Source organism: Salmo salar, chromosome ssa10 (assembly GCF_905237065.1).
Source record: "Salmo salar chromosome ssa10, Ssal_v3.1, whole genome shotgun sequence".
NCBI lineage: Eukaryota > Metazoa > Chordata > Actinopteri > Salmoniformes > Salmonidae > Salmo > Salmo salar.
The window spans coordinates 21,774,231-21,793,228 of record NC_059451.1 but is presented as its reverse complement, the minus strand read 5'-3'; the positions used below and the strand labels follow the sequence as shown (position 1 = coordinate 21,793,228).

The following is an 18,998-nucleotide window of genomic DNA, read 5'->3' as shown; positions in this document are numbered from 1 at the left end:
GTCCCAAATTAGCAATTACATTTTTTGTTGACCAAATTCGACACTCTCATTGACCTCCATACAAAAACTCCTCACTTCGTATGCTTATTTTCGTGGACAGATTTTGGGCGGAGTACACCGTCTTGCTTCGCCTCTTCCTCTCTGCTTACCCCTTGGGCCAATGACTGTCTTGGGCCTTTCAATCTAACGACAGGAAGAGCGCCTTCTCATAGCTGATTGGCTGACACAATAACTAGTTACTTCTAACTTTGTAATGAGGTTTTAGATTGTTACTGTAACATAATTTTTTACACTTCAGTAAAGTGTATCAGATTGGTTCATATTTGCTGAGTGAATCATATTTTTGCTCTCATTTTGGCATGTGTTTTGATAATGTACTCTTGGTTCTAAAGTGATATTACAACAATACTATTCGGCCTATCCCTGGGTGATTGTTTTTCTTCGAGGCTAATCATAATCAGTTATAAGTAATTGGACATACGATCTCTGTGATTAGTTTTACTTTGTCCCAAATAAACATCAATAGCCTATCCCATCTCATTATATTGGGTAAGTAAAATCATGTATCCTATACTGTTTAGAACAGTAGTTCAAACGTGCACATTTGGAAACTTAGATATAGACAGTCTTTATGAAGAATGTAAGATTGATGGTATGTATTTGTTGAAGTTGAGAACAGGTAGGCTAATACAAAACATAGCTTAAAATGTCTGAATTCAGAAAGAAAATATATCGACTAGGCCTTATCAACGGAGAGGAGAATAATTTTAATTCAATTTGAACTGAATGCATATTTATCTGCTAGGTCTAAGTAACATTAATCATGTATGTAGAGCTACATTATTCCATATTTGCATACCAGTGCATCAAATAAGTCAGCCTGCAGTTTTGAATTAATCAATACTAGCTCCGTTGTTGGGGAATATAATAGCTCATCATAAGCTCATTGATGTTCATTTGTCTAATAAACCATAGCAAATGAATATGATGACACCATGATACATATGCAGCCTTTGGTATTACTGACTGCTATTGAGTGTCCAGACAAATTAGGCCACCTTCGTCCTCAGTCTCCAGCCTCATGTGAGGTTCACTCATTCCGCCTGTGTTTCTGGGTATGCGCTGTTGTGCTTGTTTATCTCAGCAGCAAACCCTGCAGTGTTCTCCATCCAAAATGGCTGCGGAGGAGGAGAGCAATAGCAGAGCTCCATGTCTCAATTTCTCCAGTCCCGGACCGCTGGGTAATGCTCAGTCGAGCAACAACGCCCATTCCTCGCCCGCTACAAACGAGGGGTCAGCGGGTGCAACTGGAGGGGCACCACGGACAGCGGGACACTCAAACCCTCAACCAGGCCCTGACCGTGGCGGTGGCACCGATGTCAGAGTAGAGAATTCCCCGAATAGGCAACACACTACGCCACAGTCAGCGGGTCAGAGTGCCACGGCTGCCCGGGCACCGACAGTCGCAGGAGGAGCGTCAGGAGCTGCGACAAACATGACAGCATCCTCCGTGGAGTCCCCGAACATTCCATCCTCACTTCCCAGTAGCCCTGCATCTGCGGCCGTATTGGTTTATCGGGAGCCAGTGTACAACTGGCAGGCCACAAAAAACACCGTGAAAGAAAGGTTTGCGTTTCTGTTCAACAACGAGGTGCTGAGTGACGTGCATTTTCTGGTGGGGAAGGGAATGGGAGTGCAGCGGATACCAGCACACAGGTAAGCGATGCACGATTGTTAAAATATGCGTATTTCATATTTGCTTGTTTACAAATCATTAAATCTTTGCCTATTCATGCATATGTATTCGAAACACCACCAGTAGCCTACGTAGCAGAATACATGACCCAATATAAATGTTCTGCAGTGCCGAGGATGACCGTTGTGCTATAGTGGGTGAGGTCGAGTGTAGGCTAGGCTTCATCTGTTTGTAGTGATATATCCATGATATGCGCATGACCATTGTATGTTGGCAAATCATTGTAGAGGGTACGTACATTAATGCAACTCCTGGGCTAACGACTGACCAGGGAGGCTACAGTTATAAACACAATAAATTATCCAATACATTGATATATCCCTCCTAATAAACTCGACCCCCTTTTTTTCTCTGCAGATTTGCCCTTGCCGTAGGAAGTGCAGTATTCGATGCCATGTTCAATGGCGGTATGGCCACCACCTCTACTGAGATCGAGCTGCCTGACGTGGAGCCGGCTGCATTCCTTGCCCTGCTCAAGTAAGATTATAGAGAAGACATGTGTGGCACACCCATTTGACTGTAAAGTAGCAACTACCCAGTTTAATCCTTTTGATGTCCTTAAGAATGAGCCAATTTAGGGGGTCTGTTTGTGTCTTCAAGGTTCAATTCTAAATGTAGTGAAAATGCCTTTTTAAATTAACATACATACAATAGTATTGGCATTTTAATGTATTCAGATTGATACTGTAACTACACTACGAGGTATGTATGGGTTGTCTGACTGTCCAAACTGTTGCAAATCCAGGTTCCTGTACTCAGATGAGGTGCAGATAGGACCTGAGACTGTGATGACCACACTGTACACAGCCAAGAAGTATGCAGTGCCGGCCCTAGAGGCCCACTGTGTGGAGTTCCTCAAGAAGAATCTACGTGCTGACAATGCCTTCATGCTGCTCACTCAGGTAGCTAGCTAGCTTGCTTGTAATGTATGGCCAAATCTCAAATGAATATCTCTATTTCCTTATACAGTAACATGGGAAATAGGTTGTCATTGAGGGATTCCATGCCAGCATGACCCAATAATATTTGTTGTGTATTAGATTGTTCAGGCAATTCTCACAAACTTAATTGGGAGGAAGAATGTTTGATATGCTTTTTACATTTGTAACACAACCATTCTTTCTTTAGAGAATCATGATGAAAGTGGCAATTTTGGGGAATTTTTGGACACTTACTCATTGCAGGGTTTGTCTTTATTTGAACAGTTGTCTACATTGTAGAATAATAGGGAAGACATCAAAACTATGGAATCATGTAGTAACCAAAAAAGTGTTTCAAAATATATTGTATATTTGAGAATTTTCAAAGTAGCCAACCTTTGCCTTTAAAAAAAAAAGTAATAATTATAGGAGTGGATCAGCTTAATATTGCGGATAGATTGTTGCTTCCATCAATGTAATTGTCTGCATAATTTCCAACCCCCCAATATCTTTTTTTGTAAATATATATATATCCATATACATACACGTACATATACACATATATACACACCTATATTGATATACATACTTTTTTTAGAATATACCTTTATTATTCCCCGCAAACCCTACCACCCTTCCCCCAATTGGAGTAACCTAATAAACAATAACACTTAGGCTTCTACCTTCAGTTTATACACCCTATACACATTTTACAGACACAATCTATTTGACAATAGTTATATTTTGTTTGTTTTTAGTCCTTCCTCTATTTCTGATGTCCATCCAGTTTGATTTCTATTTGTAACTGTGCTATTTCACAACATTTCTGAACCTATATACATTTACAGACTCCGTATGTTTTACATTGGTTATCTTGTTATTAGTCCCACCCTTCAGCTCCATTCAACCCTACCCATCTATCTCTTAACACCATCCATTTTGGATTTCTATTTGACATATATTGTTCAACTGTGCTGTGATGCTTCACAAAAGTACTGAACCTTTCTATTCTCATAGCTTCTACAGATTGTAAATTAAAGATACATTTTTTGGCAAAAATAATTATTATATTATTGATTGATTGACAATGGCTTTTCAAATCACCCAGTATTGCTATCTGCAGCATTAGTTCTAGGCAAAAGTTGCAATTCTTCAGCCATTCCTGGACCTGTGACCAAAAACGAGCTCCATATGGACAATACCAAAATAAATGATCTGATGAGTCTGCCTCCTCACATCAAAATCTGCAGAGCTGGGAAGGTTGTATCCCCCATATATATAACATTCAATTGGTTGCAAGAATTTTGTATAGTAATTTAAATTGAAAAATTTGAAGTTTTGCGTATCAATTCATAAACCATGTGGAATGGGTACATCGAAAATCTCTTCCCAACTATTTTGCAAGTTATATGGCACAGCTGTCAGTTTTTTTGTCCTTAAATGAAATTGGTATATGTTTTTATTTCACACTTTAAGGGCCGACAGCCAAGTTCCTTACTTTTCCCCCTTCTACTTGCCACTTCCATTTTTTTGTGGTAATGCTACAAGTAATTGGTTGTAATTTTGGGTAGAGCAGACATTTCCCTATGTCTGTGTTAGTTGCATGTGTGACAACTCCACCAGTCCTATTTATGATATCATTCACTAAAATTATACCTTTTTAAAAAAAAAATCTTCATTTTTTTTTTTTTTTTTAATCAATTAGTATATTTGAGTTTAACCATAATATTTGTTGTATTATTTGTTCTGTCTTTTCAGGTGGATTAAACTGAAATTGCAACCAACTTTCTGAGGCTTGTTTAAAAAATAATGATATTTTGGAGATTATTTCCTTTTCAAACAACTGAAAGTGAGCAGTTGTAATCTGAATAAAGGGAAAAAGACCATTCTTGAACATGGGGTGAGACATTCCTACCAATTTACTAGAGAACCAGTTTGGATTTAAGTATAACTTTTGTAAGACTGATGCCTTTAGTGAGAGGTCTAATGCTTTAATCATTTCTGCTCTCCAAATTCATATTCGTTATATAAATAGGCCCTTTTAATTTTGTCTGGCTTGCCATTCCAAATAAAATTGAAGATTTTTTTTGTTCATATAATTTAAAAAGCAGGTCAATAGGTGTAGGCAAAACCATGAGCAAATAGGTAAACTGTGATATGAGCAAAGAGTTATTAAGGGTGATTTTTTTCCCCCCACATATAGGCAGGTATTTTTCTTTCCATGGTAGCAAGATCTTATCTATTTTTGCTAACTTTCTATAAAAATGTATTGGAGTGAGATTGTTTCTTTCTTTTGGGATTTGTATATCGAGCCACCCTTTACCTTGACATTTTTGCACACTCTTGGCATTCTCTCAACCAGCTTCATGAGGTAGTCACCTGGAATGCATTTCAATTAACAGGTGTGCCTTGTTAAAAGTTAATTTGTGGAATTTCTTTCCTTCTTAAGCCAATCCGTTGTGTTGTGACAAGGTAGGGGTGGTATACAGAAGATAGCCCTATTTGGTGAAAGACCAAGTCCATATTATGGCAAGAACAGCTCAAATAAGCAAAGTGAAATGACAGTCCATCATTACTTTAAGACAGGAAGGTCAGTCTATTGGGCAAATTTCAAGAACTTTGAACGTTTCTTCAAGTGCAGTAGCAAAAACCATCAGGCGCTATGATGAAACTGGCTCTCATGAGAACTGCCATAGGAATGGAAGACCCAGAATTACCTCTGCTGCCGAGGATGAGTTCATTAGAGTTACCAGCCTCAGAAATTGCAGCACAAATAAATGGTTCACAGAGTTCAAGTAACAGACACATCTCAACATCAACTGTTCAGAGGAGACTGAGTGAATCAGGCCTTCATGGTCGAATTGCTGCAAAGAAACCACTACTAAAGGACAACAATAAGATAAAGAAACTCGCTTTGGCCAAGAAACATGAGCAATGGACATTAGACCGGTGGAAATCTTAACTTTGGTCTGATGAGTCCAAATTTGAAACTTTTGGTTCCAACCGCCTTGTCTTTGTGAGATGCAGAGTAGGTGAACGGATGATCTCCGCATGTGTGGTTCCCACCGTGAAGCATGGACATGGTGCGGGGGTGCTTTGCTGGTGACACTGATTTATTTAGAATTCAAGGCACATTTAACCAGCATGGCTACCACAGAATTCTGCAGCGATACGCCATCCCATCTGGTTTGCGCTTAGTGGGACGATCATTTGTTTTTCAACAGGACAATTCTTAAACACACCTCCAGACTGTGTAAGGGATATTTTACCAAGAAGGAGAGTGATGGAGTGCTGCATCAGATGATCTGGCCTCCACAATTCCCCGACCTCAACCCATGAGTTGGACCGCAGAGTGAAGGAAAAGCAGCCAACAAGTGCTCAGCATATATGGGAACCCCTTCAAGATTGTTGGAAAAGCATTCCAGGTGAAGCTTGAATGAGAACCCTTGAATGAGTAGGTGTCCAACCTTTTGACTGGTTCTGTACATGTCCCCTGTAAGACCCAATGATCAGTGAACCTTAAATGATACAGACAACACCTTGGTGTCATTATACTGCTAATATAGTGTGCTCTAAAATATGGAGGTATGCTTTCATGGAATTGCCCCATAGGCTAGGATGTGATATAGGGTGTCATTGGAAATGGATATTAGAATAGAGAAAACGGTTGATCACAGTATGATCGCTGCCAGCTGTTTGCTAACACTGGTTGTTTGTTTCAGGCGCGGCTCTTTGACGAACCTCAGCTGGCCAGCCTTTGTCTGGAGAACATCGACAAGAACACTGTGGATGCACTCGCTGCCGAGGGCTTCACTGATATTGATCTAGGTAAAGTTAATTATGCTGCCTGTCTGTCTCTCTCTCTCACACACAATAAGGAAAGGGGCATAGGGGATTGTCTTCAGACAAAGGACACGTTCTGAGCATGATGTGAGATCTTGTCTCCTGTAGACACGCTGGTGGCGGTGCTGGAGAGGGACACACTGGGGGTGCGGGAGGTACGTCTGTTTGGGGCTGCGGTGCGCTGGGCGGAGGCAGAGACCCAGAGGCAGCAGTACCAGCCCACTCCGGAGAACAAACGCAAAGTGCTGGGCAAAGCCCTGGTCCTTATCCGCTTCCCTCTCATGACCATCGAGGAATTTGCTGCAGGTAGCTCACACCACGGTGGTTGTTTTCTGTCTTACGTCCTGACACCATCTGTCTATTGACAACCAAGTTACACGCTATGAAAGGCACTAAACATTCAGTAGCAACATACTTGCAACCAGACCCAGTGGAGACGAGCTAAACCGAACCGTGAAATTTAGTCACTTTTCCATATTGGGATTTGAGTATTTTGTGTGTATGTACGTATATATGCCTGTATTTCTACTTGATAGGTCCAGCCCAGTCTGGTATTCTTAGTGACCAGGAGGTGGTGAGCCTGTTCCTTCACTTCACGGTGAACCCCAAGCCTCACGTGGAGTTCATCGACCGACCTCGCTGCTGCCTGCGGGGGAAGGAGTGCAGCATCACACGCTTCGGACAGGTGGAGAGCCGCTGGGGCTACAGCGGAACCAGTGACTGCATCCGGTTAGTACACACATACTAATGACTACATACAGACAGTGGCTGACTTGGGCAGGAGCTCACCGGAGCTGAGTACCGGCACCTCAAATGTTCTACTGCTTCAGCTCCTGTTCCTCTTGTTAGAATATTAGCTCAAAAGTATTGTGGAGCTCCTGCACCTAAATAAAAACAGTACCAACACTAAAATTGAGTACCGGCCCCTATTACAGACCAAGTCGAGCACTGCATACAAAGTATCTCAATTCAGTAAAGGTTTACCTTCTATATCCTTTTCTGCCTCTGCTAGGTTTTCAGTGAATCGGAGGATATTTGTGGTTGGATTTGGCCTCTATGGTTCGATACATGGTCCTACAGACTACCAAGTCAATATACAGGTAAAGAGGAATAACACATACCAGCTAGTGGGTGCCGCGTAGAAAACAGAAGATAATTTATGATTTACCTGGTTATATACGAGTCTCGTGTGGCTCAGTTGGTAGAGCATGGTGTTTGCAACGCCAGGGTTGTGGGTTCGATTCCCACGGGGGGCCAGCACAGAAAATAACAAATGTATGAAATGTATGCATTCACTACTGTAAGTCGCTCTGGATAAGAGCATCTGCTAAATGACTAAAATGTAAAAATGAAGACTGACCGTTGGTCTCCCTCTTCAAGGTCATTCACACAGACAGCAACACTGTCCTGGGTCAGAACGACACAGGCTTCAGCTGCGACGGTTCCTCCAACACATTCCGGGTCATGTTTAAGGAACCAGTGGAGATCCTGCCCAGTGTCAACTACATCGCGTGTGCCACCCTCAAGGTACAGCAGAAGACAATTTCATCTACCACCACCATTTACATAACTTAATTTTTTTATACAAAAAATGCTGTACATTATAACCGCTCAGTTTTGAAGTACATATTGAATACAATAAGCATACAGCTACACCACAATTATCCATGTCTTTCAGGGACCAGACTCGCACTATGGCACCAAAGGAATGCGTAAAGTGACCCACGAAGCCCCTGCCACCGGCACCAAGACCTGCTTCACCTTCTGCTATGCTGCAGGAAACAACAACGGCACTTCAGTAGAGGACGGACAGATCCCTGAGGTCATCTTCTACACATAATGAATCTCCTCTGACCTCCCAACCAAGGACTGGGTCCCAAATGACACCTTATTGCCCATATAGTGCAAAATAATACTTCAGGCAATAATACAGCTCCTCTATTCCTCATTAGTCTTTACTACTACTACACTTCATCAAAGGGTTGTCATCTAAAGCTGGTTACACAGGCAGACTAAATCAATATTTTTGTCCACTAATTGGTCTTTTGACCAATCAGATCATCTTTGAAAAATATTGACCATTGTTCAAGAGAGCAATTAGTGGAAAATATCAGAATTGTGTAAACTCAGCCTATGAATGGTAAGCTGACATGGTAAATCTAACCAGGACCTGGTTGTTAAACTTCTGATATTCATGTTGGATCTTTGTGCATACAGTATTGAATGGGTCATTGTTTTGGAAGTGGACTTTAGTTCAGTGTTTCCACCAATAAGCACTTTTGTAGCCCTGGATAAGCACACCTGATTCAACTTGTCAACTAATCAAGCCCTGAGTTGAGGTTTTTGTCCAGGATACTCAAGGACGAGTTGGGAAACGCTGCTTTAGTGGTTAAGTGTCCACCTTTCCAGTCTAGACTGATGTGGACTTTTCTCTGAAGCAAATGAGCATGTCTTCTAAATAATGTATCTGTCAGATAATTACCAGGTGAGAAATCTGAAGAAATAAAGTCTACCCCTACCTCAATGAAAAATAAATCCCCAAATGGTCGCTAGGTTTAATCTTCCAATGGCTGTGTAGAATTGTGAATGAAAGCGCAGAAATTGAATTCCTTATAGTTGCACTGATGCACTTTGACAGGAAACTGACAATTAAACCCTGCCTGCAAGTTTATATAAAATTGAGTAATCCCTGAAATAAATTGTTGAAATTCAATACATTTCAGGAACCGTTGGCCTACCTGGTGAATCAAACATGTTACTCTACCAGTCTAATGATGAAAATGAACAATTGTCTGCTGATTTAATGTATGGTGAATTGAAATTCAAAAGTTGATTTTACCACTGCATTAGTTTGCTTAGACCTGTAAATATTAAAGAGTCTTGTTTTGGATGCCATTCTGAACAGCCAGTGGAGCCGTTGTGCCAGGAAGGCATGTTTGCTTTCATTTTTCATGCAAATTCAAGAGAAATGTGTACATACTCAATTGCATGCTTGCGAAATGCAACATAAGTTGGTTAACTTTTCTTGTCTAGGTATATCGCCTGTGTGGCAGGAGGCAATTGCCTGAGGTGCCATAAAATGGCACCAAACAATGCAATCTCAAATTAAAAACATGAGTCTGGCTAATGTACATTGTAAATAAAATGTTCAGATTAAACAAGTCTGTCACAATATAATGGGTTTGCCAAAGCATGCAAGTTAAGGATGTCAGGTCCACCAACAGGCTTTAAAGATGGCCAAAGCACGTTCAGAACCACTTCAATCTGAAATGAGGGACAGGGCATGCTGTATGAACAAAGCCCAATAAAATAAGCAAACTAGTATATGAAACAATATTGGTCCAGCTGTTCCACTGGATTGTTACAGGTCAGGACAAACTTCCCCCACCCTTTCCCAATGAAGGCCCAACCACAATAGTTTTTATTTCCCATTTTTAATTTAGTTTATGGTTTACAATTCATAAATTCTTGACAAGGTCTTGACTTCTCTTTTGGCAAATGTTAGTGCTCATGGTGATCTGTACAGTACTGTCCCTCAGTATTGGAGGGGGGGAAATAAGGCAGGGGAATGAGAGGGAAGCCTTTTATAATTTGTCCAGGTAGTTGTCCAATGCAGGAATGCCCTCCTTGAGCCCCTTACGTTTACGGGTGTCAGACACAATCTGAGCGATTTTGGTGGTAGAGTCCTGGGGATCTCCCTGGAGGATCTGCCAGTGGTCAAACACACACTGGGGGAAGGCCTGGCCACCAGTGTTGGAACGCAGGTCAGCTGTGAAACCTGGAGAAAGACCACGGGTATTAGCATATGAGGTTTTACACATACAGAAGGGCTGCAGACTTACTACAACAGGGAATCATATAGCCCTGGTAAATGCATATGGGAAGAAGGGCAAAGTGGACAGCAGTTGGCGAGTCCCTCACCGAAAGACTCGTTGACAGGTAGGTAAGCCTTGACGATGAACATGGGGGTCCCCATGACCTGGGACTCCTCGAACACGTGACCGCGCTTCCGGTTCAGCACACCGTAGATGCCTCCTACCACCTGCTCAGGACACTGCAGGGAGAAACAAGGTTAACATTGAAAACTATGGTTAACGCCTACAGGTATGCATGCAAAAGCTTTGCAGTTCAGGGTTCTAGAATTGTAGCATTTTCTAGTCAACTTCCATTAGCTTCTAGTTGCAAGCTCATGTGTACATTCAGGTCTCAGATATTGTGGTTTATGGGTTTATCCATCACTTGTTCAGCGTGGTGCATGATTTCTCATCATAGACCTAGTCCTTATTGAAAGCAAACATTCAGACATTTTGAATTGTAAGCCTACCTGAATCTCCACCAGGTAGACCGGCTCCATGAGTCTTGGCTGGGCTGTAAGCTGGCAGGCGTACAGCACTCGGCGGGCTGTGGGAATGATCTGACCACCACCACGGTGGATAGCATCTGTGTGGAGGGTCACGTCATGGACGTCAAAGCGGACAGCACGCATGTTCTCTTCACACAGGGCACCCTGGAAACAAAATAGTCATATTTAAGGTATTGAATCAAGTACTTTAGGTTGCTTGACAAATCAACATCCTCACATTGAAAACTACCCCTTGGTGTTTTCCAACACAATATAAAGCTGCATCTTCGAAAGTTGGTATGTTGGTTTAAAGTCACCGACAAATTCTGCCTAAGAGCAGGAAAAACATCCATAAATCTTGCTCACCTCCTTGACGGCCCACTGGAAGCCGGCCACCACGCTGTCCTTGATCTCGTTCAAGTACTGGACTCCCTTGGTCACGTCCATCAGCAGGTTGGGGCCGGTACCGTCGGGGCCGAAGCACCAGATCTTACGGGCCTCAGACACATCCCACTCGTACTTGTCGGCAAGGAAACGGGCACGGATCTTCAGCTCCTGTCTGGCGCTGACGTCGCCCTTCTCGATGTCCTCAGCCAGGCCGTCAGGGAAGGGCCGGGCCTTCATGTACAGACGGTTGTGTTTGTTTGGGGACTTGGATAGGCACATCTGGTCAGACTCCTCAGACACAGTCTCCCTGTAGGAAACCACCGGGTCTGATTTCTGTGGGGGAGAGGGGTGTTTATTAAATACTGCCTGTACCGTGACACCATTGTAGAAGGGATCATGTAAAGAGGCATGGAGGACGAGTGTACCTTCAGTGGAATGCAGGCATGGTCCTCCTCCAAATCCTTCAGACAGATCTCCAGATGCAGCTCTCCGGCTCCAGCGATGATGTGCTCTCCAGACTCCTCGATGATACACTGCACCATGGGGTCAGACTTGGCCAGACGCTTCAGCCCCTCCACCAGCTTGGGCAGGTCAGCAGGGTTCTTGGCCTCGACAGCCACTCTCACCACAGGGCTGACGCTGAACTTCATCACCCGCATGTTATGGGCCTGCTCAAAGGTAGTGATGGTACCGGTCTTCACCAGGTACTGGTCCACACCAACCAGACCAACAATGTTCCCGCATGGCACGTCCTCGATAGGCTCAATGTAACGTCCCATCATCAGAATGGTCCTAATGAGGAATGGGCAAGTCAGTCAACAGATCAATACTGGGTAAGAGTTTATACAGCATCTACGATGTTAGTCTAGAATGCACCTTGGGCTCACTGCATGGTCACATGTCCTTCATAGATTGCGCAAGACAAACAAAGTATGGTCATTTGAAGCGCTGCTTTGAATGTACCAACCTCTGAATTGGTTTGAGGTAGAGGTCTTCCTTCTTTCCAGGGGTGAAGTTTGGTCCCATAATGCGCACCTTCTGGCCAGAGGACACGCAGCCGGAGAAGACACGGCCAAAGGCGTAGAAGCGACCCTTGTCGGTGGTGGGCACCATCTTGGAGATGTACATCATCAAAGGAGCCTTGGGGTCACAGTTCTTGATACCTAAGATGAAACAGTTGGGTTAACAGACCGGTATACAGTACCCTCCATGTTTCCAGATGAAGGAAAGGAGACCGAGGCAGTAGTCTTACCCATGGCAGCTTCATCGTCACCAGGTCCTTCATAAAGCAGCTCACAGCGGTACTTCTGGGCGGTGACGGGGGAGGGCAGGTGGATGGTGATCATCTGGAGCAGGGCCTCTCCGGCTGGCAGCCAGCGACGCATCACAGCCTTCAGCAGGGGCTTGCCCTCCTTCTCCTTGTCCTCATTGTCCAGCTTGATGTCCAGCTTCTCAATCAGCTTGGCCGTCTCCTCTTTCTTGAAGTTCATGATGGCATCGAACACCTATAACAGAAACAGCAGTAAAACTTAACGGGTGGACAACAAAATAGAGATGCAATCATATGGGGAGAGGTAACTATAGCCTTCACCATGCATGTCAGACTGAAGCTTATCGTCACTGGACAATCAGGTCAAAGTGAAGAATGTTTATGTCATCACTCATACGCATAAAGCTCTAAACGGCTTTCCTGGTCAGATAGATACTGAAAACATTGTGAAAGTCATGTCCCCACTCACCTTGAAGATGGGGTCCAGCACGAGCTGAGAAAACGTACGCGGGAGCTTCTTGCCATCAGGTCCGGTGGCTGACTTGCTGAACTTGCCAGTGGCAGGGTCAAAAAACCTGAAGGGGAAGAAAGTCTCACCATTTAACCACACTGCAAACTTGACATGTACCAGGCAATCTTAAAATCAGTAGCCAGTTCTGGAAAATGTGGCAGCTGATTACAAGGCGGACAGTAAGTGGTCCTCACCTTTCACCCCACAGCTTCTTCATCATGTCCTCCACCTTCTTGCAGCGCTCTGCTGGTCCTAGTTGGGCATCACCCTTGGCAGCAAACTTCATCACGTACATCTCAGCAAACTGCTTCAGGGTGAAGGCCCATCCGTGAAGTCCGGACCCAAAGCCAACAGTTCCAATGACTGGGTCAATCTGTGACAACAGTCATTAGTTTGACAGCGCTTTTGTTCACTACTTGGGGCAGGGTTGATACCAAGCAGCTAGTATTCTATTTACAGAGAAATGCTTTCAATATTCATGTAAATTGCAGTTTTGCCATTGGATGCAAAATAGAACTGGCGTAATGACAATTCACAACTGATATTAAACCATTTCTGGCAATGCATTACACAGCCAAAAGAAGTTGCTTACCATGATGGCGCCCATGGGACCACTCTCATCCTCTCCGTAGGTGGCGATGATGACGTTCACATTCTCCACGATGCGCTGGAAGGTCTGGAACAGATCTTCTGGCTCCAGCTGCAGCTCCAGCAGGGCCCGGTCCATCTTGTTCATCATCAGCACAGGCTTGATACGCTCAGCAATGGCCTGCCTGAGCACAGTCTCGGTCTGCACACACACACCTGGGCAGGGAAGGACAAGAGCAGATAATGAGTTCGGAAAATGTTGAAAACAAATGGATTGGTTTGTTTGGTTGACTGGCTCCAACTCCTTTTTGTAATATACCTCATAATCACGGAACCTAGCATCAATATGACATCCTGTATGACAGATGTCTGAAAATAAAGAAATACTTGTTCACAAATTATAGAACACGCCATATGTTTTTTCTATTACAGAAATTAAAGCATAATCGTGCCAGACATAAGTAGGGCACTAGTCCGCTTTCTTACCTGACACACAGTCCACAACGACCAGGGCCCCGTCAGTAACACGGAGAGCGGCTGTGACCTCAGAGGAGAAGTCAACGTGGCCTGGAGAGTCAATCAGGTTGATGAGAAACCCAACGCCATCTTTGCACTGCTTGATGAAGGCCATGTCGTTCTCCGAGAGCTCGTAGTACATTGAGATGGCGCTGCAGGGAAGGAAATTGCATTCTTAGTCTACAATACACTCAGGCCACTCTCCTACCTCTGGGCAGTCAGGGAAACTGTGCACAAGTACGCTAGTGGACACTCACGTTGATTTGATGGTAATGCAGCGCTCCTGCTCGTCTTTTCGTGTGTCGGTGAAGCGGGTCTCTCCGGCGCGGGATCCTGCGATGATACCAGCCTTCGACACCAGTGAGTCTGTCAGGGTGGACTTACCATGGTCGACGTGCGCAATCACAGACATGTTACGGATGTTGGACTTCTTGTCCATGATGGCACGGATTTGGTCTACGGTAAAGTTCACCTATGGGAAAATGGTTTATTAGTCTAGTCTCCCTTGTCCTTCCACATTGTGAAAAGGTATAAGTTCCAAATATTGAGTATTCTAACCAGCCCAGTTCCACCTTACTTTTTTTTCTCCCTTCCACATGGCCACAAGGACATCAAACTCTTCTAGATTTGGGAATTTAAGGTATTATACTGTAACAATTAGGGGGGGTAGGGGGTAATAACAAATGCATAATTGCTGATTCTCGTTATAGACTGTGTAATGCACAATGCAGTACCATTATGGCAGATGTGAGGCACTGAAAGCTGATGCAATTGAATTGCCAATGCGGACCTGGCTGACAAACAATCATGAGCATGCTCGCCCGTTAGCCGACAGGACTTTATTAGCTGGCGTCATGCTTTAGTATTTCAATGCCTGGCAATCAAAAACTGCCAAACTGAGGTAAATCGTGGTGCATATAGGATGGCATTGAGCCCACGATGGGACATGTGACTGGAACGCTATGCAACCTGACAAAGTACAAAGCTAGGTTAGGCCTCGATGCAGTTAACAGAAATATATAAACGTCAGCTAGCTAACTACACCTGCCATTTATTAGCACAAAGTAGGTAGTGCACCAACTAGATAACGTTAAAATATCAGCTGTTCCTTTACTGCAAACAGCAGACTTCAATTCGATCGCAACCATTATGGTCAAGACAAGCGCTTAGACAGCGCTGTCTGGCTGAATAGGCCACGTGTACAGTTAGTTACGCCCGCCGGTCAACATAACTTGTTAGTTGACCGGCTAACGTTAACACCGACAGCGTTTACGTCGCTGGATAAGGGACAAATAACTTTAACGTAACTAAAAGATAGGACAATTCGACGTGGCCAATATTGCAATGTAAGCAACATGACAATCTACCGCCAAGAGAACAATACGAGACTGGCCGGCATGGCATCGACACGTAATTTCACGTTAGTACCTAATTGGAAGGGCATGACAGCTACAGGTGCTCTCTTTGACATGGGGATTACAATTCGTGTTTTGGCACTGCTGTGCGGGAAGAGGTTTGTTCACATAAAAAAAAAAAAAAAAATGGGTGCCATTTTGTTCTAAACCCAAGTCACCGCATACTATCATCCTAGTTTCAACAATCTATATACTTAAAAGTGATATACTGAAGAATCAGATACCACGATTACACTATTCCCCAAAATATACTAACTAGCCAACTCACCATTTTGACGGATGGTTGTGGATTCGCTTTGTGGAAACGAAGACACACGATATGACACTGCCCACCTCACGAGGGCATAGGCAGGGAAGAGACTGGGTTACGTCAACAGGAACGGTTTTATACTGCTGGCGTGCTTCGTGACGACGTACGGTGACAAGCTCTGTACACAGCGAGGTATTTTGAGACAACTTCTCTGCTTAACATTTGTAGCTAGCATTTGACGCCGGTGGTCCTACAGGCTTTGACGAAATATTTATACTGCTACGAAATTAGGCCGAATCAACATCCAGAAATCAAACAAAGAGTAATCGCTTGTGCGCCACACCTAGGTGCAAAAATAGACTGCTGACTGTGGTATACATCCGCTTTTCTTCTTCGATGAGGTTTGACGGTGGTTGGCATCCAATAAATGTTGCATTACCGCCATCTACTAGACTGAAGTATAAAACTCCCTTATACTTTGCTTGAAAACACTCACTAACAAATAAAATAAATAACACCTCCATACTCTATTTTTATCTATTTACATTTATTTAGTCCTACTTCAGGCCAACAGCCTGAAAGAACAGGACACCACCACCCATAAGCTAGACACCTGTAACAACGTAATGTATTCGGCATAAAAGCTTGTACAGGATAACTTATTGGTCCTAACATCACTTTGTTGGGCAAGACTCAACATCAAAACAATGACTCTTCTGTTTCACCACTCTCATCACCCTGTCTGCGTCGCACCAAACGACAAGCATCACAAACACCGGGAATCTTCTCCTTCAGTTGGTCAACTTTCACATTTACCCCTACCCCAGTAATTACTCCTTTCAATGGCGCCCTTTTCTTGAGAGCAAAACAATTCACATCTCTTGCCCCCATTCGTTTAACATGGAGCACCTGCTCCCTCTGACTAGCAGAAACACAAACAATTATCACAAGACCACTTCTGGTTACCTTCACCGATTCCACAGCACCCTACTCTGTATTCACCCACCCTGAAACCACAAATGGATCAGCCACAGACTCATCTTCATCCTGACCCTCATTGCAAGCCTCGGGCTCCGAGAACTTCACCACACCTACCAGCTCCGATATTTCACCCTCATTCACTTCCATTTCTCCTCCTGTCTTCAACTCACTCTGCTTACACTTTCTACCATTGTTCTTTAACAAACCATCTCCCTTTTTCCCGCCATTTTTAACCAACTCAAGCTCACCCTCTTCCTCCCTCTCTCCCTCTTAGACCTCCTCTGCCTCTCTTTTTCCCTCCATTCCTCCTCCGTATTCCTAATATATGTCTCCTTATGCTAATACTGCACTTCTCCTGACATACATTTTGTTCTTGCCTTCTCAAGGGACGGCATTTAACCAGTTGCCACAATCTCTGTACAATCAGCATGATCCCCTCGGGATGTAGTGCTCAACAGTGCATCCCACTTGTAAAGCAGCTGCTTCGTCTTGATGTTCTCTATCTGGGGTCCTTGGGACGTTCCGGATGTCCATGTCCGCTCTTACCCGACCTGACCTGACTTGGTAGGTCAGATATTATGTTCTTCTTTTTCTTCTTTAAAGTTTTATGACCGACTACACCTATTGGTGTATTGCCGCCACCTACTGTACGGTGTATTGAAACAAAAAATATTCCATTGTGGGAAGGGGGGGCAACATAATACACAATACGAAAATCAAACAACCATCCCACTCCTTCAGTCACATTCAAATCAAATTATACACAGGCTCTGGTGCCTGTGAGGAGGGAGCATTTATCGACAGGATTCCTTGTAATGCAAAAAAATCCCTGAGTCCCCAAAAACGCTCAGCTGCACTCACAATAATGCCTATTTTCTCCTATTTCCTCTCCGTTTGCGTTGATAACCAAAGTAATAAACGCTACAAAGTCCACCTTCTTGACATGCAACATGTCAGGATCCCTCTGTTGACAGTGAATATAATTTTCTCTCTACCCCTACTACCTTTACTTCTTCAACTTCACACCTTTCTTCCACTCTTCTCAACACCTCTGGATTATTCTTGCCACCTCTGTCTCCTTCACCCTAACAGGACACTTCAGAAATTCAGCTGCATGTTCACCACCACAATCGCAGCATTTAGGCTCAGCTGGCATATAATACCCCTCCCATCTAAATACACTTGACACATGACCAAATCATTTACATTTATCACACTGTATGGGTTTGGGCACAAAGGCTCTCCCAGGGAATCTCATGTAACCCAAATACACGTGAGAAGGAAGAGACTCTTCATCAAAAAAACAATAGAATGGATGGAGGGGGCTTCCTTTGCATTTGCTTCTAGCGCCACTCCAAAGATAACACCCTTGATAGGCGCCCTGCTTCGAAGATCCACACGACACATTCCATTCTGACATCGTCTTGAGACACAGAACACGCACCTTCTGTTCCATAGAAACACACAAAAAAATCTAAATAAGCTCACTTCTTGTTATTCTCTACGACGCCACCTCATCCAACACATCCACAATTTGAATAGAGACTTAAAACAGATCTCCCACGTAACAACATCGATCGAAAACCCTTACGATTTTGTAGTGGATTCAGTGTATCCACTCAAATTCGCATACCACCCCAACAGATCCACAGATGACGCAATCTCAATTACACTTCATACTTCCCTCTCCCTCCTCCAAAAGGGGAAATAACTGTGATAATTCTGTTCATAGACTACAGCTCAGTGTTCAATACCATAGTCCCCTCCAAACCAAGCTGGGGACCCTGGGACTGAACTCCTCCTTCTATAACTGGACTTCCTAACGGGACTGCCCCAGGTGGTGAGGGTAGGCAACAACACCTCCGCCACGCTGACCCTCAATAGGGGGGCCCCTCAATGGTGTGGGCTTAGTCCCCTCTTGTACTCCCTATTCACCCACAACTGCGTGATCACGCACAACTCCAACACCATCATCAAGTTTGTTGACAACATGAAGGTGGTAGGCCTGATCACCGACGGCGATGAGACAGCCTACAGGGAGGAGGTCAGAGACTTGGCAGTGTGGTGCCATGACAACAACCTCTCCTTCAACATCAGTAAGACCAAGGAGCTGATCGTGGACGACAGGAGAAAGAGGGGAGAGCACACCCCCATCCACATCAATAGGGCTGAAGTGGAGCGGGTTGAGAGCTTCAAGTTCCTAGGCGTCCACATCACTA

The 18,998-nt window shown here is 44.0% G+C and overlaps 2 protein-coding genes and 1 non-coding gene across 4 annotated transcripts; 1 reads left to right on the top strand and 2 right to left on the bottom strand.

Moving 5' to 3' along the window:
• The first annotated feature begins 286 nt into the window (after window positions 1-286).
• On the top strand, window positions 287-9,680 carry btbd2a (BTB (POZ) domain containing 2a). 2 transcript variants are annotated; one of them, XM_014216356.2, is made up of 10 exons: window positions 287-549; window positions 1,145-1,716; window positions 2,114-2,233; window positions 2,502-2,658; window positions 6,399-6,504; window positions 6,628-6,825; window positions 7,056-7,248; window positions 7,532-7,619; window positions 7,900-8,046; window positions 8,198-9,680. In XM_014216356.2, the coding sequence occupies exons 2-10, from the start codon at window positions 1,175-1,177 to the stop codon at window positions 8,357-8,359; spliced, it is 1,713 nt and encodes a 570-aa protein (XP_014071831.2). In that variant the 5' UTR covers window positions 287-549; window positions 1,145-1,174; the 3' UTR covers window positions 8,360-9,680. The 2 variants fall into 2 exon arrangements, with proteins under 2 accessions (XP_014071831.2, XP_014071830.2); XM_014216355.2 differs by lacking the exon at window positions 287-549 and having other exon boundaries at window positions 988-1,716.
• A 257-nt stretch (window positions 9,681-9,937) lies between these two features.
• Window positions 9,938-16,120, bottom strand: LOC106613766 (elongation factor 2). Its single transcript, XM_014216353.2, has 13 exons — window positions 15,817-16,120; window positions 14,391-14,605; window positions 14,104-14,285; window positions 13,622-13,833; window positions 13,224-13,402; window positions 12,988-13,093; window positions 12,501-12,753; window positions 12,216-12,411; window positions 11,674-12,040; window positions 11,228-11,581; window positions 10,844-11,026; window positions 10,441-10,573; window positions 9,938-10,297 (listed from the first exon to the last, which is right to left on the bottom strand). Exons 1-13 carry the CDS (start codon window positions 15,817-15,819, stop codon window positions 10,104-10,106), a joined length of 2,577 nt encoding a protein of 858 aa, XP_014071828.1. The 5' UTR covers window positions 15,820-16,120; the 3' UTR covers window positions 9,938-10,103.
• On the bottom strand, window positions 12,846-12,912 carry LOC123724994 (small nucleolar RNA SNORD37). The gene has a single exon (XR_006757471.1). It is a non-coding gene; the product is annotated as a small nucleolar RNA SNORD37 (small nucleolar RNA).
• Window positions 16,121-18,998: the final 2,878 nt, after the last annotated feature.

Excerpts from the sequence above, each read along its gene's own strand:
- btbd2a (XM_014216355.2), top strand. The coding sequence starts at position 1,118 with ATGCGCTGTTGTGCTTGTTTATCTCAGCAGCAAACCCTGCAGTGTTCT. Across the intron at positions 7,249-7,531 it reads GGAACCAGTGACTGCATCCG|GTTTTCAGTGAATCGGAGGA; the intron begins GTTAGTACACAC and ends TGCCTCTGCTAG. Across the intron at positions 8,047-8,197 it reads TCGCGTGTGCCACCCTCAAG|GGACCAGACTCGCACTATGG; the intron begins GTACAGCAGAAG and ends CATGTCTTTCAG.
- LOC106613766 (XM_014216353.2), bottom strand. Across the intron at positions 12,754-12,987 it reads TGCTGGACCCCATCTTCAAG|GTGTTCGATGCCATCATGAA; the intron begins GTGAGTGGGGAC and ends TTTCTGTTATAG. Across the intron at positions 11,027-11,227 it reads TCCAGTGGGCCGTCAAGGAG|GGTGCCCTGTGTGAAGAGAA; the intron begins GTGAGCAAGATT and ends TTTTGTTTCCAG.